Source organism: Channa argus, chromosome 23 (genome assembly GCF_033026475.1).
Source record: "Channa argus isolate prfri chromosome 23, Channa argus male v1.0, whole genome shotgun sequence".
NCBI classification, from domain to species: Eukaryota; Metazoa; Chordata; class Actinopteri; order Anabantiformes; family Channidae; genus Channa; species Channa argus.
In genome coordinates, this window is record NC_090219.1 from 9,036,558 (window position 1) to 9,064,349 (window position 27,792).

Genomic DNA, 27,792 nt, shown 5'->3' on the forward strand with positions numbered 1-27,792 from the left:
CATTGGTGAGCTATTTTTAGAACAGGCCTGCGGGCTAATCATGTGGTCCTTGCTGACTACCTGGTGCCCACGGGCACCATGTTGGTGACCCCTGATTAAGACTAATCACACTGTAGTAGTAACCAGTCCACCAAGAAATTTTGAAAATCCCACTTATTTTGCTCTAAAGCCAGTCCACCCAGGTGCTGGGTTAAGTCTCATTAACTAGGTTACAAGGTGAATTAGAAAGAAGATCATTTACACTTCGACAACTTAAACAACACAGTCATTGAATATTAATGCGCCAGAAATGACAGAGCAATGCCATTAAGTGTTTCTAGCCTTTCCTTTGTGCTTGCCTGCACACACTGAGCACGAAATAAGCCAACAACAACGCCGAGCTGTGTTAGATGTGGTATTTGCAAACTAACACAGTGATCCAACAGGCTTAACCTAGCATTTCTGAAAAACAGCATCATGTTCTGTGGTCTTTTTAACAGATACTGACTGTACGCTGACTCACACGCCAGCCTCCCAAAAACTTCAAACATGACTTGAAATGATATGAAATGCTGCATTGCTGGCATTTAAGATACCTGGAAGCATTCACTTGTTATAAATAATTCCCCCACTACTCCACCTCTGTACTCACCTCTCTCCATTCCCTGTTGGCTATTCCTTGAGTGTACAGCACACAAACTGTTGGAGGAGAAAACAAGACAAGAAAAACAAGACAGGGTCAGAATGATTGAAGAGTATTTAACAGTGAAAAACCAACTGACAGAACTCAGCTGAGAGCGTGTTCTTTCTCCACATCTCAACATGAGAGGAAAACTCCCTAATTAAATGTCACTATGACTTTGCCTTGCGGCATGATGGCATTTTAGTGGGGGGGGGGGGGGGGGATGAAGGGACGGGGAATACAGGGTGGGGAAAGTCCTCCGCGTCTCTATCCGAGGGACTGTTTGGATAATGGACCACTAGAGAGAATCGGCTGGTACTAAAATGACATTTATTTGCATTCTAGCTGCTTTTACTGTATTCACAAACATCTGTCACATGGCAGCAACTCACAGCTATGAGAACCCCAGGGATTACATCATAAGGTTATATGCAGCAAAGGAGAAGTAAACATTTAATTCTAAAACTTGTTACTATAATTATACTGTAGTTAAACTGCGTTAAAAGTAAATTACACATTTAGGGGATATTTTTTTAATCATCTGAAAGGAAAAGCCATTATGTTTAATGACTGCAAGACTTATTAACTAAACTAACTACATTTCTGTTTTTCCTGCAAAACATGAATTTACCTTATGAGATTATTAGATTTACTGTAGTATATGCATGTTTGGCAACCTGCACGGTTGATAAATAGTTATTTCCTTTAACCACCATCAGCAACCTAACAGTCATACAGTACCCTAAAACTGGTATTTTAGTTAAGTTTGTGCAAGAGCTGATGACTGTCCAGCCAATGTATTTATTACCAAAATATTCAATAGCTAAAACATTTCTTTTATTTTCTTAAGCCAAATCCTCTGGCCCTTACCTAATCAAGAGGACATAAACCTGACCTTGGGAAGTAATACATGTGTTGTGAATTGAATTTAGCACATATAATGCAGAGCTTTTGGCACATATTATGTTAAATAACGTAGCTACTAATAAAGTTACTGCCACAGCCAACCTGCCATCCAACTCTCTACAAGAGCTCCTGCCGCCATATGCAAAGGACCATTGTTCTCCCTTCTCCCTAGATCACATTTTTTAAATAAGGTGGATGGAATGAATTAGGCAGAAACCTAGTGCTCAGACAGGCTTCGGTTATTTTCTTACCTTTCTTTGCTCTTCAATAAACACTGGTGTCCAGATTAACATACCTACAAACACACCTAAAACTGCTCAGTTTACTATTTCTAGGAAATGACTATTTCCTCATCTCTCCTGAGCAGCATCCTTTGGGCATATTCTCAGGAGGAAGTCACGGGAACCTCTGTTTCCAACCCATTCCACCTGAGCAACAATTACTGCTAACTCTAAAAGGCCACAATAACAACCTCTATTTGTCCTTGTCCTGTCTGGCTGCATAAATGCACAAAAAAAAAAAAACAACAACAGGAGACTTAAGCTTTTTAGCTCATGTTGACTGCTAAGTAACTACTAAGATGGTCTGCTTTGCTTCTAGACCACCTATGGGGAGCAATGATATGGATTGCAAGTAAGCTGGATAACTCAGCAGTGTTGTGTAACAAGATGTTTGCAACTTTCAATTCCGGCAGTAATCACTGTATGTCTATATTACTGGCCACCTCTGTTAGAGGTTTCTTTCTGCTCAAGGTCTGACAAATTAAATGAACACTAACAAACCTGTGCTTTTAAGAATTTGTTTTGCAAAATGTAGACTGCATCTTCTTTAATGTGCAAGATGCCCCTCTTGTGCTTCAAATGGAGCTCATTGTCCTGCAGTGCAACTATGACCTCAAAGCCAAGTTCAGGGAGGTGAGTGGAAAAGCAGACAAGCTTAGGCAATTTTTGAAAGAATTGACCACCGCTCGGGAAGCTCAGAGGAGCCTCTGAACTTTCCCGAATGTTCAAGCAAACCATGTGCAAAAACTTTATCTCTAACTTGAACTTCAAAGAGTCCAAGTACAGGTCCAGTCTTACTGACGATCATCTTCAAGCCTTACTGAGGGCCTTAGCTGCTTCCTCCCTCAAGCCAAATTTGTCTCAGCTATGTGAGAGGAAGTGCTGCCAGGTCTCTAGCAGCAAGAAGTAGGCAAAAGAAGCCATGTTCAGAAGAACCATTAGTGTTCATGTTCAGAAGAACCCATTGAAGTTAAAGAACTCTTAGTAATGACGTTTGAGAAGATTAGATATTTTTTAATAAAGCTTTTTTTGTGGAATACCTGATGTGGCCCAGCCTCAACCAGACTCTGCCTCCCCCAGGTAATTTGAGTCTGAGACCCCTGCCATAGATGTAAATAACAGATTAGGTATAAAGTAGCATTGGTACTGTAACAACAGTACTGTTGACTTTCAAAAAACCTGCTTCTTAAAGTACAGGTGAGAAGGTAAAAAAAGGCTAAGGCAATTATTTGACACTGAAATGAAATTGTAATGCTAAAAGCCTTGACATTTTTTAAATGCATTTATCACGTGGAATTAACTTTGTAGTATATACAGTATTCACTTCATAGTGATTTCTATGTGTAAATGTATATTGTGTGTTGTTAGTATCAGTTGTCAAGAAATACCACAAACTACTGAGATTAAAGACAATGTTTTGTAGTAGATTTTTCTTGGTAGATGACCATTGTTTGTTCACAGCTTAAAATACTGAATCCATCCATCTATCCATTCATTTTGTACCAGCTTATCTTGTGGCAGAGGCGCTGGAGCCTTAGCCCGCTGTAACTGAGCAACAGGCAGGGGCCTCAGGGCCAATCATAAAGACAGACAACTATTCACATCCATTTTTAGACCTACAGGCAATTCAGTGGTTCCATTTAACGCAGGTTCACGTCTTTGGACTACGGGTCAAAACTTGGGTAACCAGAGAAAAACCAAACAAGGATAGATGAAAATTAATGTAATAGTCCTCATGACTAGGCAGGTAAGTGGTTGACCCTGTCTCCTAAAAGCTACTTTTGCAGAGCATTAGATGCTCTGTTATGGGTCACAGCTTTTAAAACCCTTCTTAAAATAGCAGTGCCAGCAAAGTCTCTCCCGAAAAGTAACAGCATATACATCCATCTTCCAACTGCTGACAGTTAGGAAAACGGAATTTGTATTTATCTAAAGGCTAAGGCTAATTGAAGCCAAAAAGTAAACTTATTTATGCCATACAAACTTTCAGACAAGTCAAAAACACATGGGCAAGAGACACACGACACGTCTGTAAGCTATGATTCAAAGAAAAAAAATTTGAGCTGGTGACATTTAATTTTGATGAACATGCATTAGCATTAATTAGAGCATTCATTAATTGTAAATTTATGCCTGTGTTAATGTATGAGCTACCACCACCTGATTAAATGACATGACTGATTTAATCATGATTCATTAACAGTTCTGACTCTGAGAAAAAATCATCGCTGGCTTCAAACTCACCAGGTCTGACCCAGATAGAGTATGTGATCGCGTTATCATTTAATAGAAAACTGCTGTTGAAAGCCTTACATTAACGTACAAAGTCATGCTGCTTTTGAGTGCAAACACACACAACAAACGTTCCCGGTGAAGGGGGAGCTCAGAAGGCGAAGAAGGCATCAGCTCCAGGCTCCTTAAGTCCTGTGCAGACCAGCTGTGCGGTACAATGCTGCGCATGTGTGGTCTGAGCCTGAAGCTGTGGAAGACATCCATTTAGGTACCAGTACCAAACACGTATCGCCTAAAAGACTTCGGGGACTGCAGACCTCAAATTTAATGAAGATGCTGGTGCGTAACCATCTCCGCCCTCTGGTGAGACCATCAATGGACCCACTTCAGTTTGCATACCAGCCAGGCATCAGAGTTGAAGATGCTGTCATCTTACTCCTGAACAAGGCTCTCTCTCACCTGGAGAAGACTGGGAGCTCTGTAAGATGTTTTTTGACTTCTCTAGTGCTTTAATACAACCAAGCATGCGATTCTGAGGGACAAGATGAAGCACATGGGGGTGGACCAATACCTCACCACCTGGATTACCTCACGGACCGACCACAGTTAGTGAAGGCCCGTGACTGCAAGTTGGACATGGTTGTCTGCAACACGGGATCCCCCCAAGAACAAGTTCTGGCTCCATTCCTTTTCCCCATCAACACAGCAGACGTCATGTTCAGCTCAGAAACCTGTCACCTGCAGAAGTTCTCTGATGACTCTGCCATGGTCGGTCTGATCGCAGACAGTAAGGTTAGAGAAGTGATCCAGACACACACACACTCTTCACCATCACAGGTGAACATCCAGGGAAAGGACATTGAACTGATAGATAACACTGATGCACTTTGTATGAAAGGGCAGAGCAGACTCTTTCTGCTGAGGGACCAAGGAGCACTACTGAAGACCTTCTTTGACTCTGTGGTGGCCTCAGCCATATTTTATGGCGTAGTCTGCTGGCGCAGCTGCATTTCTACAGCAGACAGGAAGAGACTGGATAAGTTGATCAGCTCAGTTGTGGGAATGCCTCTGGACACAGTACAGATGGTGAGAGAAAGGAGGATGGTACACAAGCTATCTGTTCCCAGTGAACCAATGCTCACTATAATACACATTCCTACTAGTGATTGTAACACTGTGCAATAACCCTAGTGCAGTTGTTTGTTTGATGATTGGATATTTATTTGTACTTTATACTGACTTTTTGTTTTTTTTAATCCTGTACAGAAATTCTTGCCGTACATTTTCACATTTTTTTTCTGCTGATGTAACATGGAAATTTCCTCACTGTGGGATGAAAAAAAAGGTTTATCTTATCTTATGTCTTATCATATTTTAATTACCCTGTGTCTGGTGCACAAACCTGTTTTGGCAGACTGCCAGTCTGGATGCTTTACAATAAGCTGGGGGCTCAGCTGGTTGAATATACAGTCATCCTTTATTCTTGACATAAAGCATCAGATGTGGGGGAGAGTGGGGGAGAAGCGATACATCAATCACACACCTCTAAATAGCGATGCATTGGTACCAGAACACTTTCAACTCGACCTATTCATCAGCCTGATGATGAGGGCAGGGCCTATACAATAGCCCCGCTAACACCATCCCGATTTTGAATGTAGGAGATACTGACATTGCAAACTTTGATCATTTTCGTGTCTGCTTTGTGCCTTTTTCCAATCTGCTGAAACACCGGTCTCGAAAGCACATCAACATTCATGTCCCACAGGAACAATGACTAAAATGCAGAAACATATAAACACACACAAAACACAAACACTGGATTGCTATCCAGCTTTATAAGCGTATATGAATATGGTACGTGAGCCTGCCTGCGGCTCAGGATGTGTGCTCTTTTTGTGTGTGTGGCTCAGCTGAGCCAGTCTAATGCTGTGTGACTGGGGCCAGTGCTGTCATCAGAGCAGGGACATGGACGCAGCACAAGTGCCTCCTTGCATAAATGTTGGGGTGGGCAAAGATGCTTATCCTCCTCTGCTACTGTCTGACACTTAAAGGTCCAATCCACAATTCTGGGAGCTCATCAGTTATGGTTACACACACACACGGAACAATGCTAAAAGTACCACTGGGCTTGCTAAGCAGCACCCAGGTGGCATAGTGCTGAATACTAATGAAATGAAGCAAGGAGATGGTGAAAAAAGGTGTACTAACCAAAAACTGGACACTGGCTAAAAAATATGTATATTTCATTTCAGCATAACTCAGACTATTTTCCTCCCATCCCGTTTATTTTTAGCAGTCTTTTAACCAACAGGACTGTCACAGTTTGTTACAGGAAACAAAGCAGACAACAGGTGAAAACAGCAAGGAGCTCCTTTACAAATGCATGCTTGTCTGTGCACGTAGGCAGAATAAGAGGATATCTTCTCTGCATTTAGCAAGGATGGGTTTCATCTAAAATTTTACATAAGAATAAATAGTACTGAAAGGAAAAGCTTTTATCTTTTACAAATCAAAAAAGACAAAGTTCGCAAATGGTAAATATCATCTAGATCAAAGAATACTCTCAATCCAAGATTAATATATATCTTCTTTTACGATAGTGACTGAGTCAGATTAAGTCGTTGCCATACCAATCATAGCTTGGGGTATTATGTAACTGTTGCATCAAACACATTATGTTCCGGATTCCTTGCACGTGTTAATTGACATGTTTTCAAAAACTATGCTCTAAAATTTGGACTCGTTTTGCCTGTTTGAAAAGAAGAAAAACATCTTCAGCACAACACTTTACATTTCTCTATCAAGGCACATCACTGTTGGATTGAAGACTGGGCCTTTAAAAGCCACCGGACTATTGCCAAATTGAACCCTGCTGTCAAGGGACTGAGGAGTGTGTATGTGTGACTGTGTCCTTTAAGCTGTAGGAGGCAAGTGTCTGGTTTGTGTGTGAGGATCTGGTTCCCCTCACTCACATTGGGCGCAGAGAACAGTGATGAATACGACCCCTGACGTATGCAAATGTCTACTGATTCACAAAGGCGAGCACACATGCGTGCGTGTTAATGTGTCCATGTGTTTGTACAGTTTCAATCTGCTCGCATGTGGTGGATGTTTGTCTGGGAATATTTGATTGTCCGCAGAATTTAAGTATCATATTTACACTTGGATGGCAGTGCGTGCATATGAATGTGTGCCTGGTCTGCACAAAGTTGGTGCGTGTGCTCGTGTGTGATGGGAAAACAAGCTTACTTGGATCCGACTTGGAGAATGTGTCTCGATCCAGCAGGTTTCTGAAAAACAAGAAAAGAAAGAAACACATTGAAATAAAATTAATTGCACAGCTCCCTCAATTTTAAAGACAGTGGAACTGTGAAGTCACTGCATCACTAAACGCCGCCTAATTAGCTGCCTCACTAACCGTGACCACTTGTTTACCAATAATACTCCTCTAACTTGATTGAGAAAAGCCACTCATTGAGGCCTCAACATTAAACAGACTATAACATTGAGTTTGAAGTGGGGCCCATTTATATTTCAAATATACAGAGAAAACAACACAAGGAGACAGGACCTATTTTTCACTTTTTTGCAATCCCTGGGTGCAAACTACAACAGTAGCTTTCATCAAATTTACATGACACTGAAGTCTTCACTCTTTGCACACGGCAGATAAATGCACCACAGAGTCCCATCACAGAGCAGATGCTAGGCACCACTGAGGAATTCCATGGTTAAACAACTATGAAGGAATTAAATATTCACACAAAGATGACAAGTTACAGCTGCCTGAGAACCCGAGTTGACAGAAATAAAAGAGCAGATTGGGTTCAGGAAAGGGAGACCCAGCCTGTTGTGTCACCAGTAGTGGGCCTTTGTTTCGTTTGCTCTCAACATCCAGATCTAATGAGGGGTAGCCAGGAGAACAGGCATAAGGTTCACAACACACAAGGGGGCTGAAAATAATCCTCAATCACCGAGCTTGTACTGATGCCAAATCCTACACTAGAACCCAATAAAGTTTTGATAGAGTGAACCCAAAAGCACTAAATAACAGGAGAGGCTTAGTCCCGTGCGGCACATTATCCCAAAATACACTCTTGTACACACACTCAAAGAATTATAGTTCTATATACTGTACAACTACACTAACATTTCATATATACCACAACCAGCTACAAGATAGATACAAGATAAGATGCAACATAATGTAGCTGAATTACCAAAGTCACTGAAACTGTCCACAGTAAAATATTAGAGCTGTTTCTATTATAGATGTGCCCCCTGTGGACATCTTATTACTTAATTAAAGAAGACTTTGGGCCATATGGTGTGTTTTTTTTTTAGTACTTTAAAATCACCTTTAGATAACTGACATGTTTTCAAGTGTATCTCAGCCATCATGATAAGAAACAGTTTTCCCCAGCTTTCAAAACTCACAACTTTCAAAGCATACGGTGTAATTTTGATTCGTAAAAGAGAGGCGCGTATCACTGAGCCGCAGTAATCACAACACCATGACTTTGCGCATATTGTGCAGTGCTGACAGAGAAATAGAGGGAGACATAGAGGGAATGGGGGGGGGGGGGGGGGGGGGGGAGTGGGGAGAGAGGTTCCAGCTATCATGCTAGCTGCGGGCGAGCACGCTGTCGCCCGCCCTGTCCTGTATGACAAGCAGCGAGTGTCTTGAAGCCGTTGATGGATAGTGATGTATCTAGATCAGGCACTCGCGTTGTGCTAATCCCAGTGTGGCCCAGATGGTAAAATGCCACACTCCGCTGCCTCACTGTCAGGGAAAGCCCACTGGCCCTTCCCAGGCTTTGAGACCTTAAATAAATGATACTAAGCAATAGAAGAGAGGCCTCGTAGTATCTGGGTTGTGTTTTATGACTGGCAGAAACTCTGAGAGATTGTGTAAGAGTGAGAACCTGCCAAATAGGATAAATGTCCAATAAAAAGCAATACTGTACCCCCTGAATCCCAAAGGAGTACGAGCGGAAACGGAGAATGAGATGTAGTAAAAACGGAAAGTGAAGAAAAGTCGAAGCCATGAATGAATGAAAGCACACAACTGAAAGCGTGTTTGCAGGTAGAAGTCGCACACTCATATGGATATGGTAACTTCCCTCTGATTTATGTGCACCCAGGTGCTTCCACCTGTCCCTGACAGAGAATCAACAACTCTTTGCAAAGTCCTTTCCTACCACGGGCAGCCCGGGAAACGTGTGGGCAGTCAGAACAGAGTGTTACTCATCGTTCATTAAACATTTACGAGAGCAGTTCCTCCTTGACACAAGAATTACATCTGAAATCCCAGCAGTTATGTCACGGCCACCTAAACATGGAAACATGGCAGCTGGAGCTTTAAATACCTGAATGTAAGGGATGGGGGGGGTGGGGTTTTCCTTTGCAAAAGCAATCGAGAGAAAAGTGTGTTACAAATGTGAAATACACATACAGAACATGTGAAATACATTCAAGATCATGTATTTGTGAATCTATAAACAGAAATATTACACAGAAACCCATGAGTGGTAATGCGATCACACTCACTGTTTCAGCACAAACTACTAGTCAATTGAGAAATGATTTAAACATACATTAAGTTAAACATACACCCGCACAGCTAACACTGTAGAAGCGAGTCTAAGATTAGGAATCTCCAACACAACTTAAAAAAATGCACTACCACCAACAACCAACATCAACAACCCCCATTAACATTTTCAACATTAAGCTCTAATTCAAACTTTTCACTTTCCCCCATCTAACTTAACTTTTGCCGTGAGATGGCCCCAGAGGGATTATAAGCATTAAACCCGTCAGTGTTAACAATTCCACTCACTAAATTCCTTTAGGAGTTGGGTGTGAAACTATAAATTATAAAACAGCTAATAAAAAAAAACACTTTATGAACAAAGACGCAGTAACAAACGACACGTTAATCTACCTGGAAGAATAAAATCTGATCAACGCACCTTTGAAGCACCTCAGAGACTCTTCTAACTTTCACCAATGTTCTCTCATTCTCAGTGTTTGGCTGTATAAAGTGATCCAATCGTGATCCAACAACATCAGCACTGACTACTTCATCTCCTCAATGTGAAAGCACTGACTACTGCACTAAAGCTTACTTTAGTATAAATGTTTCTCCCCGATTGCATTACATTTGCATTCAGGTCAGTTTTGTGAAAATCTCTTGAACAATGTACCAAAAATAAATAAATAAAATGATCATTAATGCAGGCAATCAGCATGACCCCCACTTGGCCTCCTGTGGTTTGAACCCACCATTTGAGATCAACTTGATCTGTAAGTTTTATGCTCTTTGATCTGTTTCGCCTAAATGCTGCTAGACTGGTTAGACCAAGAACCACTTTAATGAGAAAAGCTACAAGGTGAAACAACACAGAAAGGATGAAGTGGAAGGCAAATGGAGTGTTTTCCAGTCATGTTTCACTTCACTTTGTATCAGCCAAATGATAGAGATCGAACATGTTATTTGTAGTTATTAGTAAACAAATCCAGCTTATAATTCAAATTGAATAGATGGGATTTATGAGAAGCTAAGGCACTAAAAAGTAGATTCAAACATAAAAAATACTAGAATAAACATAGAAACAAAATCAAGGATAATAACTGACGCAAAAAAGGGATAATTTACATCAAGAAGCTGCACATGGAGACCTCATTAACAAGCCAAACAGAGCTACCACGGACTGTGCTGCTCTGAATTTAATGGCTGATCCAAACAAATAAAAAAGAAAATAAAACTTGTTTGAAAAAAACTTTTAACATGCATAAGACAGCAAAAAAATAAAATAAAATAAAAAATCACAGTCCCCTGCAGCACCCGCTGAAACAAATCAGGTGTTGTGTGGATTTAATTTTTCTTGGGAACTGTTGCTGTGAAGTACAAGTACAATCACAGCTAAAACGCCAAACGAAGTGAAGCCACAATTTTCTACCGAGCGTCAGCAGTAGTTTGATGGCACCTGTGTGACCTGATTCAAGTCATTTATTTACGGTGTTGAGGTTAGCATTACACATGAAAAGTTGAAAGATCATACATGACTGAACAAATGATTTAAGCCCCCTGCTTGGATCGATTAGTTGCAGGGTGGTCTGCTGTCAGTCATGGGGTCTTTCTGACACTACTGCTAGAGGCTGGTAAAAGTCGCAAATTGTCCAATCCATTTAATTCACATGACAATCTTATATCGAGGCATTATCACATTTCTGAATCCTCAATATTATTAAATTGACCAAAATCAATTGTGCTGTATAATATTAGGACCCGGATTTCAGAGCTTGGGATTGTTCTCGACCGCAGAAGGTTGTTAATTGTATTCACACTTCCAAAATGGAAAGATTTTCTGTTTTTTGACGTACATCATTATCATAAATTCAATACTTTTGTTTGCTTTTTGTCTCTCTATTGATTAAGCAACCTCCAGCGTTCACTCTCAGGTGTGGGAACGTGCGATAACCATTTTCACAGCTTTTGTAGACTGACTGCCTAATTATAACAATAATCAACAGATGGAAATGATCATTTTTATACTTCTGAATCCTGCTGCCTCTTTCGATGATGTTGGGTCTTTATGGACATAACTGATACATGAGAAACATGCACACATGCCTTCCTCTCTGCTCTAACAAATGTGTCTCTTTCTTCACCCTCCTTTGTGGAAAGTGCAACATCGCTTGTGACACATCGACCCGCCTCACAGCAGGTCAGCGTCCGGCTTCAATACAGCCACATCACAACAAGTCAATTATTCAACGTGATACACTCACTACTTTTTGAGCCCAAAGGTCACGGCTATCTCTCCGCTGTGTACAAACTCAGGTCAGAAGACAGCCACACCGACGTGAACACCAACACCTTCTCCGAGGACACAGCATCTGCAGGGTTTATTGGAGGGCCAGCCAAGCTAACTTACTATTCACACACAAAACTAAACTCCATCTGCGTATTTGCGTATGTGCTGTATATGCAACAGTGGCGTTGTCTTGTGTTGCAGCAGTCTGGGGAGAGTTTCTTGTTAATGACGCACAACACCGGACTTGAGTTAATAAATCTGTCACCTCTTCTGCTTGACTACACATGCGATGAGGCCATGCGGTGGTTTGGATTTATTGTGTGAAAGAGGGCTTTCACTAAAGGATGGGATCAATTCAGACTGAATGCTTCAGTAGCTTTGCAGACATGTAGAGACACCAAAGTGGGAAAATCACACCACCCACCAGCTCAGGGCTGATACATTTTGTGTGGTGTGGCTGCTTAGGGTGTTTACTCAGCCATCACTTAAGGAAGCAAAAAACTGTTTTGTGGTATTTTTGTCAAATAGTGGAAACTATTCCAGTGACTTATAGATGAAAACATGGGAGCACTGCAAACTACAAGTAAGTGAAACTTACCTTGTGTATTTTTCGGGGTCTAAAGTAAAGATATGACCGATTAATTTCTCAAATGAAGTCTATTTCAAGCAGAAACGTGACACAAAGTATTGACCTGGCCTTAATGTTAGGGGACAGACACAAGACACAAATTTGAGGGGAAAAAAAGTTACAGTGCATCCAGAAAGTATTCACAGCACTTCACTTTTTCACATGTTGTTACAGTCTTATCCCAGAATGGATCAAATTCATTATTTCATGTTGTCATTATGGGTTATTGTTTAAAGAATTTTGAGGAAAATAATGAATTTGATCCACTTCGGAATAAGGCTGTAACAAACGTTAAGTGCTGTCAATACTTTCTGGATGCACTGTAAATCTCAAGCTGGCAAAGACCTTTGGCCCTAACTTGGAGTTAATGCTCCACATATTTGACATTGTGCATATGACAGATAAAAAGCTTATTTCTAACCTCACTATCTGCTCACAAAAATCCTTCATTTTAAACTACATAACTATAAAGAGCAAAAATATTATAGATGCTTTTCATAACTAGTAACCTGATTTGGACATCTGAAATCAACTGGGCTCCTGCCAAATTCTCACACAGGCAGCTTATAAGAGTCTTCTTATTTTCAAACCTCACTTTCTAAATTGTGTGATCCATGGTCTCTAGATTGTAACTAACAGCCAGCCAGCATCAACAACAACAACCACATGATTTCTTTCTTCCCCAGAGATGTTTAGACATCTGTCATAATATGTCTTGCTGCTTACTAGTATTAGGATGTTGGTAGAATTTTGTTTACGCTGCTCACAGCATTGGAAACGGTAACTCTGGAAACAATGTCTCAGTTTCCCTGGGAACACTTGGAACGGCCTTCTAATGAAGAGACACCATCTATGAAAACAGTCCTGTGGATTATCTAAAATAACGTGGACATTGTTTTTGAAAGCAAGTTTCAGCAAATATCTTAAAACCTCAAGCATAAATTAAAATACCTACATATGCACACTGTGTAGATATAGACCATGCTGGGACAAACTATTTTCATTTCTATATCGCATACTAAGTTGTTAGAGCCCGTCCACCAAACTCAAGACAAGAAACAAAGGTAGCCTGAACAAACACATAACAAAGCCCCTAATATCCTCTTGAACCATCTACGCTTGGCTGTTGTCTTACACTGTACTTATGATCGCCGATACACAGATACGATGTTCTTTTTGAGGAATTGCATGTTTGTTCTAGGAATATTATCTTAAAAGGTTTGATGACAGACTTGAGAGGAGTCCAAATGTTGTTCTGGTTAGCAGTGGTCTTCACATTGCCACTCTTCCATGGATGCCATCTTTAGTCCCAGTCTGAGAGTTGCGTGATGAAAATAGACAATTAGTGAGGTGGGAAAGGCCTGCAGTTCCTTAGATGTTTTCCTTGGATTGTTTGTGTTGGAGTGGTTAGCGCTTGCCTCTGGTTTCCGCCGACAGTCCAAATACATGAATGTTAGAATAACTGGTGACTAACATAGCCCATAGGTTTGAACGTGAGTGTGAATGGTTGTATGTATGTGTGTTTCTCTCTGTGTTGGCCCTAAGACAGCCTGGTGACCTGTACAGGGGACCCCGCCTCACGCCCTATGACGCCCTGCTCGGTAAGCGGTTACAGATAATGGATGGATGGATGTTTGGGACTTCCTGGATGAGTCGTCACCACGCTCTTGGACTAATTTTGGAAAGTCACCCACTTCAGGGAAGGTTCACTATCTTCTTTATTAGATCGTATCTCTTAAAAGTGAATGTGTGGTGTCACAGAGTCTTTGTAACGCTTTCCAAACTGATGAATCAAAAAGTAATACTGTATAGTTTTTGCTATTTGCCTTCCCTTATTGATACTGACATGTCCTTCAATCCAGTTGAATTCAGTATCAAATTTGTATTTCATGTCTGCTCAGATGGCCTTTGTCTGAAACTACACGCACAAAGGAAAAAAGAACTACTTGACAGTTTATAAATGCAGACCTTGATCAAACTTTCTTGCAATAAATCCTACCTAGGGTTGACAGAACAGTAGAAACAGTATCATTGCAACAATGTGTTAATTACCATGAATGCTTGTCATTAGTTATAGCTGGGTGCCACTAAACTGCCTGGTATGTTGGATAAGTAGTTATCAAATTAACCTGTAAATAACAAATCAACATTTCTATTAAAACCTGCCAAACTGTATTAGCTGTTTACTAAAGGTTTCTTTTGTCATTGGTGACTTCTGTAATTTTTTCAATCACAGGCAACTGTAACCAAAAACCCTTTTCACACTATGCTTCTTCCTCAGGGCTGACAGACAAAGTCATAATACATTTCATAATGGCCCTATGACTCAATCTTTCACAGCCATTACAGTAAAGAAATGTCACTACAGTTTGTCACTACACTGAAAATCCATCCATTTATTTCCTATAACTACATATTTATTTTCTTGCTCACATGGTCCAGAGCCTGTATGTTATAGTTGCATATGTAAGATTGTTTTGTTAATGAAAGTTGAAATAGAGAGGAGTCATGACTCATAACAGAAGAATAATTCTTTCACAATGCCATCATTTCAAAGAAACAATTATTTTGTCCAGATGGTGGCTTCCTCATTTTGGAAGAAACATCTTTACAGACTCTGATCTCAAAATCATTAAAGGTCATTACCAGGCTTGCTTCTTCTGTTGAGCCATTATCAGGCTTTTATCTTAGATAAACATAAAAAAAAACCCCACTGGAGCTCAGTCTCCTGCAGCAGCTGTTGGATGCTAGGTCAGACGAAACATAATGAAATCCAAAGTCTTTGTTGTTCTCTTCATTATGTCTCAAAACAGAAAAACAAGACTTTTTCCAGTAACAAAAGTAAAACTTGGCTTAACCCTTAAGCAAGAACCTGCAAGAGAATGAAAAAACACAATTTTTCCACTCTTGAATTGCTTGATGTTGACTGTATAATAAAATTTCTAAATATTACTTTTCATCATCAGTGATGTTTGCTGTTCACCACAACAACAACAACAACAATAATAATATTCACCTCGTCAATCCCCTCACAGCTAGAAGGCCCCCGGTTCGAATCCCCAAGCCTTTCTGTATGGAGCTGGCTTGGGGTTCCTCCAGGCACGGTTAACTGGTGACCCTAAATTGCACTTGGGTGTGAACGTGAGCGTGAATGGTTGTCTCTGTATGTCTCTCTGTGTAGGCCCTGACATAAACTGGAGACGCATCCAGGGTCTACACCGTTTAAACTGTTACACACAATGGATAGATTGATAATAGTAATAATAATAAATTCATCGCTATTGGAAAATTGTTGTTGTACAGCTGCACATAGATGAGCCTTGGGGTTCATGGCTGCTCTAACTAATTATTTCCAATGTCAGCAGAATTCTGTCACTTAATCAATTAAAGTTGCAAACATTTATTTTCTAATTTCAGCCTTACAATTTCAAGGACATGCTGTCTTTTTACACTGTCCACCCAAAAACTAAGTCCAGAGTTTAATTCATTTTTCACCAGTGTCTTGTATTGGTCATGGAGGGGCGGCTGTAGCTCAGTTGGTATGGTAGTCGTCCACGAACCACAGGGTCAGTGCTTCGATCCCCCGTCCCGGCCATATGTTGAAGTGTCTCTGGGCAAGACACTGAACCCCTAATAGTCGATTTTCCCCTCCCCAGCTGTGCAGTGCCGGTCCAAGCCCGGTAGAAATTGGGGAGGGTTGCGTCAGGAAGAAAACTTTGGCAAATCAACATGCAGACAATGATCTGCTGTGGTGACCGTGGACTTACAGGATTAGCCGAAAGGACAAGAAATAAAAATAATAAAAAAGCCTTGTATTGATCATGGGAGAATTAGACCACGGGGTAAATTAATTTCCAGCACATCCCAAAAGATTCTTAGAGAGGCTGAGGTGGCCAATCCATGTGTAACAATGATGCCTCATGCTCCATGAAATACAATTTACAATTTGAGCCTGATGAATCCTGGAGAGGTCATCAGGAAAGATAAATTCCAATGATAAAAAAATCCCTGGTCATTCAGTACTTCCAGGTAGTCCTCTGAAATAATTTTCTGAGCAGGTAAAGTTCCCAACTGAAGCAACCAAAGGCCCACGATGGGCCTCATTGATAAGTGGTTTTCCTAAGGATGCACAGCTATTCAGTCCCAATCCCGAGTTCCACTATTAAACAGTCGTGAGATTGTTGATTTTTTACAATTTGTTTTTACTAAATGTTTAGTGGATTTTTTTTCAACCACATTTTTCCCTCAAAAATTATGTTTCACCACTATCCTCCCTTTTGCTGTTTCAGCAATTTCCTAGGATGTTTTGTTTGTGTGATGCAGGCCAATATTTGACCTTACAGAGTTGCAGAGATACAGAGTTACAGCTTACACAAGTCTGATTCAGTGAAAATGATGCAATGTGCACCTACATCATTGCATTAACACCATTACCAATATTTTTTGCGACCAGAAGACTCCATGACAAAGAGCATTGATGTAGAGTTCAAACAATTGAATGTGTATATTAATTACAAACAAATAATTCAAAAGATCTACTGAAATGTATCTGCAACAACTGATGGATGATCATTTAACGCAGCGTTTCAAGGAAAGATGCAAATACATTCCCTCGTCTCAGCCTTTTACTTTTAAGGCTGTGTTGATTCTCTTTGTCTTATGTTGTTGTAAAGTCAAAATCACTTGTTTGTGAATGAATCCGAACGAGTCTAAAAATCAATTTAGAGATGCAGCACTGTGCCTTAGGTTAGTGTGGCTATGTTCTTCTGACATCCCACTGAACCAACTTTTAGGAATATTGAAGCAACTTTCCTGTTCATAATGTGCTTATACAAGCAGCCCTGCACTAAGACTGGTCTGGAAACCTGTGATGGTTCAACACCCTACAAAACATTTTTCAATGGTCAGCGTTAGACAATAGATAGAAGAATAAAATTAGGCTGCGACAACAGCTGTTGTAATTACTGAAATGTTTGCACTTAATTGACCCGTCAGACCGCAGTAAGAAAATGTCCATCAACGTTTCCCAAATTCCAACAGGACATCTTGACATCTACGACACTGATTACAAAACAAAAGAGCATACCCCCACATTGGACAAGCTGCGAGCAGAGAGCGGTGCTATTTGACTAAAATAATTTATGAGCTGTCGCTGATAAATGATCTTTTAATGGACTCATGGAATTATCTGCCATATGTCAGCAAATCAACAACAGATTCAGACAGACACACACTGATAAAGAAATGAACACGAGTACATTTAAATGTACTTATTTAGCTAAATAAATAAGGTGGTAGGTGCGGCTACACCGTGGAGCTTGTGAGCCAGTTGCAGCTACCATTACTCCATCCCTCTAACACCTTTACTTTCCTTTACACACCCCTTTATCATCAGTGCTGAAATAAAAAGGGCTGTAAACGAGAGGATGCTGATACAGCAGTGAAACTGCCACAGCCAAACAGACCATCATCCATCGTACACAAACTTCTCTGAAGCCAAACATAAAATGATTAAATGTTATATTATGATTCCTGCAAACCTAAACTCCCACAGCTGTGTGGCTGTATTAGAGCTCAGAGATGTGACAGTGCTTGTTGAGACCAAAGGCAAACAAAATAATTCACCACTCCATCCAAAACTAATATTGCAAGTTCCACATTATACTACTGTGAATCAAACAGAAATCAGGCGATTTCATTTTGGAATGTTGGGATAAAATTAGTTGCAGTAAATCAAAGCGCAATGAGTTCGTGGTGCGTTCACACTCCACTACTTCCATACACCGTGGTGACTGACAGATGCCGCCTGTTAAGTGTCAAATATGACACGGATGCAGACATTTGCGCACATAAATATAGCATGTGACCACGGAACATTAGCAGCAACCGTAAGAGTCATTAACAGCAAGTTGTACTCACCTACAAGAAACCGTGAGTTCAACTTTGGTGGCAGGTATCGCAGCAGTGAACGGGTCTGCGTCCCCAATGCACGCCATCTTCATCGAGTTGATGCCTGGTCGATCACAAATCGCCCCCTGTCCTGCGCCTCAACCGAGGCATGAGAGGAGGGAAAGGGCGGAATGAACCTTCAGCTTCGCAGCGTGAGGACAAACGGCTGTTCGTTACGTGGACGAGCGAAGCGAGGAGAGAGTGAACGCGGGGCTGCGACGCGCCGAAGTCTGGGTCGGTGCGCCCTGGTGCTCCGGAGCCCAGAGGACAGCGCGAAGGGGGCGGGAAGACACACAAGCAGAGGCGCGCGCGCACACACACGCACACACACACACACACACACAGACAGTGTGGGCATCTACTTCTGAGGACGATGCGAGATACTTTCCGAATTAAAAGGATGAGATCAGCTTGCGTTAGCTGAGCTACGCTACTTCAGGTTAGAGCTAAGAACATATAGTTTCACTTAGAAAGTGTAATTATTTCGGGAGATTGTCAAGTTGAGTCTAATATGGTTTTGCGGTGCGAATTAATGACTTATTATCTCTTTGAAAAGCCAATCGCTGTCTATAGAGCGACTGTTTCGTGTTAGCATGAAGCCCAACTCCTCTAAGCGTTTTCTTCCTTAAAGTTAAACGACTAGCTCGCATTAACTAACCAACGTCACATTTTCAATATGCTCATGGTTATTATGAAAAAAAAAAACAGTGATTAAAAGAAAAACACGTTGGTTTTGTTTTAGTTTTTTTTTACCTGCAGCCATTTTGTTTTGGGTTAGCCATTAGCCAGCATTAGCCATTTTATGTTTTTATACTATACATACATCTAAACACAGTGCATATACCTTCTACCTATATGGATACGTTTTATGAATCATAAAATTGATTATTAAATGCCTTAAAGTTGTTATGTTGACATTTCTGCACAGGGAGAAACTGCAACAGTCAGAAGTTCTCAGAGTTAAAATTACATGTTGGAAAATGACATTTTCCGAACATGTAATCTCATAAAAACCTAAACAGAGCAGACCCAGACCTGAGACACAACCAGATTTTATGGCAGTCTTTTCAATAGCTGTAATATTTGATAATGACCCTCCACCAAACTGCCAAAAATGATTGACAGACCCACTGAAATTGCCACCTCAACTGCGTTTTCCCTGTGGGTGAAGGAGCATGCAATTATAGCCTAAGTGCTTTACATGAACCGTGAGGGTCATAAAACTAACAGTGTGAATTATATATTCTAATAAGTTAAGGAATAAAATGTAAAATGATTAAATCCCTGCAGTGTCTCATAATGATACTGCTAATCAACTAGGTATTCAGTTTATTTGGCAACACAGTGTATGGTAATATATTATTACACATTTTATTCCTTCTGGTACCTTCAACTGTCAGGCACAGAAGGTGTGTCGCATGACTTGAGGTCAGTGTCAGGCTTGAAGGGGTTAGGGGACGTTGATAACACTGTGATTGGACAGCAGTGAGAAGTCACACTGAAGCCGAAACCACCTGAGCAAAACAAACTCAATTAGCCAGAGAGCTAAAAATGGAAATATGTGTCAGCTTCAATTAGTCAGAAGAAACTGACAGAAAGTTAATTCTGCACCTGGTAGAACAGCAACATGTTTTCTACGGGTTGATTTAGGTCTCGTTGTTACTCGAATGTTCCAGACTGTAAATAATTGCGGATATATTCGTCCTCATTGTGGTGCTAGAGGTAATGTTTGGATCACCAGAGTCAGAAGGCTCCTTACTCCCGGGACCACGAATGCCTGCGCAAAATGTCATGGCAATTTATCCAATAGTCGTTGAGATTTTTCAGTCTGGACCAAAGTGGTGGACTGACAGAGCAGCAGCGCCAACCTTTTAACCTCACTTTTATATTCCAACAGCAGCGGTTTCCAACCTTTTAGCTACATGACTCCTCAAAACAAAATCCCTCCCCCAGTCACACATGCCAAACTTCTCGTACTGAAACATCCTGGATCTATATATTAATCTATTCTAATTTAAACTACAGAACAAGATGAAAACTCCGATTCTGTGCCGTGAGCCTGTATTTTATCACACTTCAGCAGTGCCTTAAGCCAAATGCACATAAACAGGTGACAATGTCTGTTCTGAGCAGCAGTAAATTGAGTCGGCGTAGATGAGAATTAGCTTAGGATGTATTTGGTCACAAAACGAATTAAAATGTTGACCTTCTGATGGTGCTAGATTGAAATTAAATCACCAAAAGGTTATTACAATTCATCCTGAAGGGAATATTAATATCTAAGCCAAATGTCACAGCGAGTTCATAAACAGAAAATACAATTTGGCTTAAAGAAATGTTAATTATTTACAACCCCCACATTTACTTTGCGACCCATTAGAGAAGTAGGAACCACTAGTTTTGCGGATACATTTTACAAACTGTCTTCCTTTCTTTGTTTCTTCCTTGACATTTTTAATTTGAGCATGATATTCTTAAAAGTTACATAACCTCGTTATTAATCAGGCAGCATTACCGTGTTAAAACAGGAAAGCTAGATGTGACTGCCAGCTTCCTCACATTGCTGCTACACAGTGGCAGCTTCCACAACCTGAAATGATGCCATAGTAAATACACATATGGTAGAAATCATCTCCTGGGTCTCTTCTGTTTTGTCATAGTGCTGAAACCACAATATGTTTGTATATTATGATGTCACCCATTTCTGTGAGTGACATTTTTGGTGAGGGAACTGAATGTGGCTTCCACAATTTCAGTGTAATTTCCTGGCTAAAATGATGTGTAGTTACACCGGCCCCCTCCGCTGCACATGGAAATTTGCACATCATGAAAATGACCTTAAGTTGGCTTGACCCCCATTTTCCTCAAAGGGGAAAAATGGAATAAGAATAAAAAACCGAATCCACATCATTTTCCCATCATTTGGCTACATCACAGACTCCTTCCCGCTCAAGACTTTTATCCAATTTCAACACCAAGAGAAAAAGTCTAAGAGCTGCAAGCACCTTGCATGTGAAAATTAAAAAAAAAAAAAAAGCTTCAAGCCAGAAATACACTTAGACCTTTGAAATCCTAATTAACTGAAAACTATCAGGATCACACATTGAATTTGTACAGATTGCAGTCACTGACAAGTACGCTGCATCCTTGATAAGCTCCGTTGGGCTCTTAAGAAGCAAAAGTTAAAAATCATCAGCACAGATTACCCACAAAACATTTACCTGAAAGAATAAGTTTAAAAAGAACAGAGGATAAAGACAACTCTTAAATGAATCTTACACATTTTTTTGAAGACTCCCCAAATTGATGTTGGTCTGTTTTGTTCACAGGGAAGCAGCTGTTCCAGCGTCATATCTATGAGGAAATGCGCGTAAATGTGAAACGGGTCATTTGATCAGGATTCACTGAGATGTGAATATTAGAAATGGTTGGCTAATGCAGTGTTCGGAATAGCAATGTAAGTCAGTGGCTTGTCCTCTTAGGTTAACAAGTGCAGTGAGTCCTGCTGTCTTGCATTTGTGGCTTTGAGCGAAACGGAGAGTGTGATTCAAATCAGTTTTTTCCATCGAGCATTATTACTTCTAACGTCTAATATTTTGGTTATGAAACCAACAACTGTCTTTCTAAGTACTCGTGTATTATCTTTATAGCTACAGCAGCTGGGGGAGTGATCCACACGAAGTGGGGAAGTTGATAATTCTTAATAAGAGCTTAGGAATTATGATTTAGAGAGTATTCCTTGGTGTAGCTGTCTGACAAATTGCCTTTATTAGCGTGGAACTTTTTTATTGCCTCTGAGGTCATTTCTAATCATTCCTCCTCTGTTATATCACACGTGAAGCAAGACAATGTTTAAAAATCTTTCAATACTACATCTGAGTTTAATAAAAATACTTTCATTACTTGTTCAATCCTCCACATTTTAAGATCTGGATTGACATGAGTGTGTTATAGTCACGTTACACACACTTCAAATTATCCATGTGAGAAAGAGCTCTAACTGCTTATTGTCTTCTCATTTTCCCCTTCGCTTAATTTGCTGCGTAGAGACATGCAGTAGTCTTGTTTTGTTAACTTCTTTAACCTGGCTTAACCCACACGTGGATTAATTTTTTTAAATAATCATCTTGTGCATTAATAAGCCTCCACAACCCCTAATGTTGAGTCAGGCAAGGATTTCTGGGAGTTTTTGGAACATTTCAAATATAATCAATGTAAAATTTGGGGGTTACACGCAATGTTGACCGAAAATCAAACTGAAGATCATTTTTACCGTACCATCATCAGATGCCTTCTTTTGTCCAATGTCCATATTGAAAAGTCCAGTGTACTGTGTTGTACGAGAATTAAAAGTACTGCATTCTCACACTTTAACGACAAACCGTCATATGCATCAGCTTGTAGTTCTTGACTGACTAATCGATAAATGGACTTTGCAGCTCTAGTTTTTAGTATGTGCAACATCTGTTTGCAACATTGTTTCCTATTAGTAATTGAGGAAAATATCGTTTTAAAATGTTGCACTACACAAGTTTGCATTTTTACACAACATAAAGATGTGTGGAATGGTTTTTAGAACCAAAACAATAGTTTTATTTTAATCATAAATTAGTGCTGGTGGGAAAAAAAGGTTCTCAGAACAAGCCCTGTCACATCAAAGAACATCTGTACATCTTAAAGTGGAAAAGATTCTTTCACATACAGTTTATGCTGAGGCAGGTCAAAGCCTCCCACTCAGCAACGAGCAGCAGGGCCAGAGTAACATTGTGCACGACGCTGCAGCTTGTGAAACAGCTGGCCGTGCTGTTTTCTTTAATGAGGATTAATAAACTTGCATCAAAGACCGAGGCTGCTGACCACTGAACACGTGATGTTTGTGATAAAGTCAGCAAGAGTAGCTCTGTTGGGGATGGGTCATTAAACAGGAGGTGAGCTTATCGAGGAGATTTAATGCATGTGAGGTTCAAAGTAGGAGTCTGTGGTGTCTTCTGGAGGAGATCTGGGATAAATTAGTCGACATCCACACAAGCTCAACTCTTTAGCATTCACATCAGGAGGCCGGTGATTGTCGCTGCCTGTCACACAGTCCTGCAGATTTATGATGGCAGATCCTGGTGGCCTCCTGAGTGGTTCATTAGGCGTGTGTGAGTGTTCTAACTGGATTGTGGCAGCGATGTGCTTAAGTTACACCCAGATAAAGCCAAACATGCTTATATAACAGTCCTGCAATAACTCCTCCCTTCATTAAAGTGCTAATGCTCAGCTTTTGTTGTAAATACTTTAGAGAGGTGCCGAACACAGTTTGTGCTGCTGTTTAACTGGACTGGATTGTAGAGGCAGACTCATGGAAGTGGAGGGGGTTCATTTAATACAGGTCTTTTTAAATTATTAAGAACAATGAATGACAGTACCATCAAAACCAGGGATGTGGTTATAGTAAACAAAGTACTTTCATATCTCCTCCATCTCTGAGATACACACACAAATGTGTTGTCATTACTAACCCTGAGTTTGGGATGGGTGGCATTTTTCCAATTATTTTGAGCTTCAATTTTTCTTTATATAATCGTCTTTAACACCAGGATGTTACTGTAACGCACAACCTATCCTCCGTAAAACAGATGCGGGAACTGAAATGACATGTTGGTTGTTCAGTCATACCCGTGGACTGAACAACCAACATGCTCTAAATCATATGTAGTCATATCAAAAATGCTTTAAGTGATACTGACAAAAGCAAAGACTAAAGAGTGTTTTAAACCAGCAGAATTGCTGCTGCTTGTGCTGGTGTAATGTAACTTTTATTTATATAGAGCTTGACAACAATCAAGGAAGGACTTAGCACTTTACAAAAACAAAAAAAGAATTTAATTGAGCAAAAATAGAACAACACTTATTTAGTTTTAAACGACTGCTTGAACAAGAGAGTCTTAAGTTTGGCTTTAAAAGTATGGAACTCAGATAAGACACGAATATCAGGAGACGAGTTCCACAGCTTGGGGGCAATAACAGCAAAGGCCTTTCACCCCAACACTGTCCTAGAGCAAAGAGGCCAGATTGAGGTGGTTTGGATGTGTTCAGAGGAGAAACTGTGAATATATCGGTAGAAGGATGCTGAGGTTGGAGCTGCCAGGCAGGAGGTCTAGAGGAAGACCAAAGAGGAGATTTATGGATGTGGTGAGAGAGGACATGAGGTTAGTTGGTGTGAGAGAAGAGGATGCAGAGGACAGAGTTAGATGGAGGCACATGATTCACTGTGGAGACCCCTGAAAGGGAACAGCCAAGAGGAAAAGAAGAAGAAAAGGATCGGCCATATGAGAAGGTGCCAGACCATTAAGGGCTTTAGAAGGGAGTAAAATTAAATTGGCTCCTGATGTGAGAGCGCAGAGATCACAGAGCCAATTTGTATATCAAACTGCAGCTCACAGTAAGAAAGAACACCTACGTGTGATTGGCTGATATGGATGGTTTGTTAGGAAAATGACACTAAAGCAGGTGATCAACTGTATTAACAGGGTTACAGTTAATTTCTGGCTCACTGATTATTGGGAAAACCTAATATATTATAGGAGATACTTAATTAGCCAACAAGGTCACACAATGAACACGGAGTATTAGTTCCTCTGCCCCTGGTCAGCCCTGAAGGTGCTGCACTGCCATCTTGTGACCAAGGTTCCACACTTTAGATATTTGTAAGTATTTCTTCTATTCGAAGGTCATCTTCTTAATGAAAAGCAGCTTTACCTACAGGAGAGTGATGCGGAAACACAGAAGACCTTGGAATTAGAGGAAAGTGCCAGTGTTTTCTAGGTAAACTGCAAAATTATTTTCTTTCTTCCTTTAGAAATTACTTAGAATAAATGGAAAATTATGGCTGAAATACTCTAGTGTACAGCAACGGCAAATTTACAATTGTGAAAAATGCTTCCCATCCAAACACAGAGTGTGCATAATATATGGTGCTGGAGAGATTCTAATAAATAAAATTTAAACAAGTCAAAACGAGAACTCTGGTTCTGGCTTGTAGAAATGTATGGTGCGCGTTTAAAATCAATATCAAATCTTTTACCAGTTTTGTCAGAATCAAAATACACATCTTGTAGAGTAAAATGAGTGTGACATTTTAAATGGATGAAAAACCACACAGAGCTGTTTGTTTTTGACAGATGGCGTTTATTCTCACCAGGCATCTGACATTAGAACTGCTACAGAGAACTAAACTCCAGAGGGGAACTCCCAGGATGTGTGTAACAGGGACAGCATAACAAACCAAAGAAAGACAAAGAAAAACTAACTGTAGGCCACTAAACATAGCCCACCACTTCCCACCAATTCTGGTCCTGCGCTCATATCAGTGGTCCCACAAAACTAACATTCAGTCAGATTTTCTTTTAAATACATTGTTTACATACATTAGATATGTACTGGAATAAAGCCTACAGCTGCGGTTTCACCGAACATTCATATGACAGCACACGATCGCGACAGATCAATTACACCGGAGAGACCGTGAGTGTCTCCAGGAAGGCCACACAAGGATCAGAAGTGGGAGACGGATGTTGGTTCACGTAGTTCGGCTCGCAACAGGGGTCCGAAGGCCTCTCCGCTCAAAAGAAATAATACTACTACATTTATACTGTATGTACATCAATATTTCTACGGTACCAAGCGGGCCTCACCCGGAGTCTATGACGAGAAGCCCTCTTACAGGGTGGGAGGGGGCGAGCACAGAACTTAGCAGCACGGGAGTTAGACAACAACTCATTAGTGTAAGTTAGGTGAGTTTTAACTGCAACATGCGAAGAGTGATCACGTGTTTTTACAGACGATGAAACGTGGAGAACGAGTGTAGAAACGCTGAACCTGCTCATATTTAAATGTACATCAATGGAACTGTGTTTACATGTGCTCAAGGCTTTGGAGAGAAGTTTGACATTTTGGGAAGATTAGATGATCTATACCAATCTCACATCTCTACAGTAAATGTGAAGCTGCTTTAATGACAGGAGCAAGTTAGCTTAGCTTAGCACAAAGTCCGAAACACACTGTCCAAACAACCTTCCGCTCTCAGCAAAATGTAGCCATCCATGTGATATTCCGTACAAAAATCTGTAAACTGTAAAATGGAGTTGGAGGAGGACGATTCTGAGAGCAGCCAGGAAACAATCATTTTAACAATTTTAAATTCTGTACTGATTAAGCCAATTGTTTAATGAGCTGTTAGCAGGTACGTTTGTTACCTTTGGACAGAGCTGAGCTACAGTAGCTGTTTCCAAATTTCCAGTCTTCGTGTTAAATTTCAAACTTTTGCTTTAAGCGGGACTTTAAGTGTGTTCCACGAGGAACGATGAGCACAAAAACAGGAGAAGTTGTTAGGGGAAATAGTGATTTGCCTTTTCCCAGATACACTAAAGCCACTTTTGATATTTAAGGGGGGGAAAGCAAAAGAACATCAGTTCTCTTTCAAGTGCAGAGAAGCAACCCCCGAAAAACCTGACTGGGTTATGAAGACCAGCTACCAACCCATTAGTTCTGGCAGCTTTTACTCCTCTACTGCACAAGTTTCCTAATGTTACAAAACAAATGACTTTTTCTGGGTGATGTATCCTGGCACTGGGCTGAATGTTCGCCAAGATATTTTATCGTGCTCAACTCTTAAAGGGAGAACTTGTGAGTTATCATAATCCACAGTGGAGAATCACAGTACAATGCAAAAGAGGAAAAGATCTGTTTACACGGCAAAGACTCTTCGACAACATTGTGAACTACATCTGGTTAAGACTCTCTGAGAATACAGAGTCAAAGATAAGAAGTACTGTGTTTCTCTTGAGATGCCATCCAGTGTTTCATCTCGGCTCAGGCCTAAAGGTTACATGGCATGGAAATGTGTGTGTGTTGGGAGTCAGTATTGGGCTTCAGAAGTTAAGGGTGCAAAGTGCAGGGAAGAAGCATCAAAGGATGCTGTTAGTGTCCTTCCAAAGCCAGGCCCAGTGGGGGATGGGGGGCTGTGTTCAGTTACTAGCCACCTCATCTGCATTGTCGGCCACCTCTAGAGAGTTGTCCAGGCCGCCACGTGCACGCCAGATCTTCACAGTCCGGTCACTGAAAGTCAGGAACAAGAAAAGGGAATGAGAATCAAGAGGTTTGCTGCATCTCATGTTTTCTGTCACAACAAGTCTCACTCTGTGGTTCAGGTCAGCAAAGTCTGAACACAAAATGTGAAGCCACTGCAGGAGGGTTCTGAGTTTAGACCGGAAACGTGGTAATAATATAGCTTAAAAACCTTCTTGATGGTCACATGACATGATA

The 27,792-nt window shown here is 40.6% G+C and overlaps 2 protein-coding genes across 8 annotated transcripts in view; both read right to left on the reverse strand.

The window, feature by feature from the left end:
• Nucleotides 1-18,768, reverse strand: part of LOC137108695 (copine-8-like) — a 52,625-nt gene extending 33,857 nt beyond the window's left edge. The window contains exons 1-3 of one of the 2 annotated variants that reach the window (XR_010912234.1): nt 18,454-18,768; nt 7,333-7,373; nt 632-678 (exon numbers count right to left, since the gene is read on the reverse strand). Coding sequence is in view for 1 of the 2 variants with exons in the window: in XM_067493602.1 (XP_067349703.1) it covers nt 632-678; nt 7,333-7,373; nt 18,454-18,536 (171 nt within the window). In the remaining variant the exon portion in view is untranslated. The remainder of the gene's footprint in view (nt 1-631; nt 679-7,332; nt 7,374-18,453) is intronic. The other variant, XM_067493602.1, reaches the window with a different exon arrangement.
• A 6,867-nt stretch (nt 18,769-25,635) lies between these two features.
• Nucleotides 25,636-27,792, reverse strand: part of kif21a (kinesin family member 21A) — a 47,833-nt gene continuing 45,676 nt past the window's right edge. For all 6 annotated transcript variants that reach the window (XM_067492954.1, XM_067492955.1, XM_067492951.1 and 3 more), the window contains one exon: nt 25,636-27,585. In XM_067492954.1, coding sequence (XP_067349055.1) covers nt 27,495-27,585 — 91 coding nt within the window. In that variant the 3' untranslated portion in view covers nt 25,636-27,494. The remainder of the gene's footprint in view (nt 27,586-27,792) is intronic.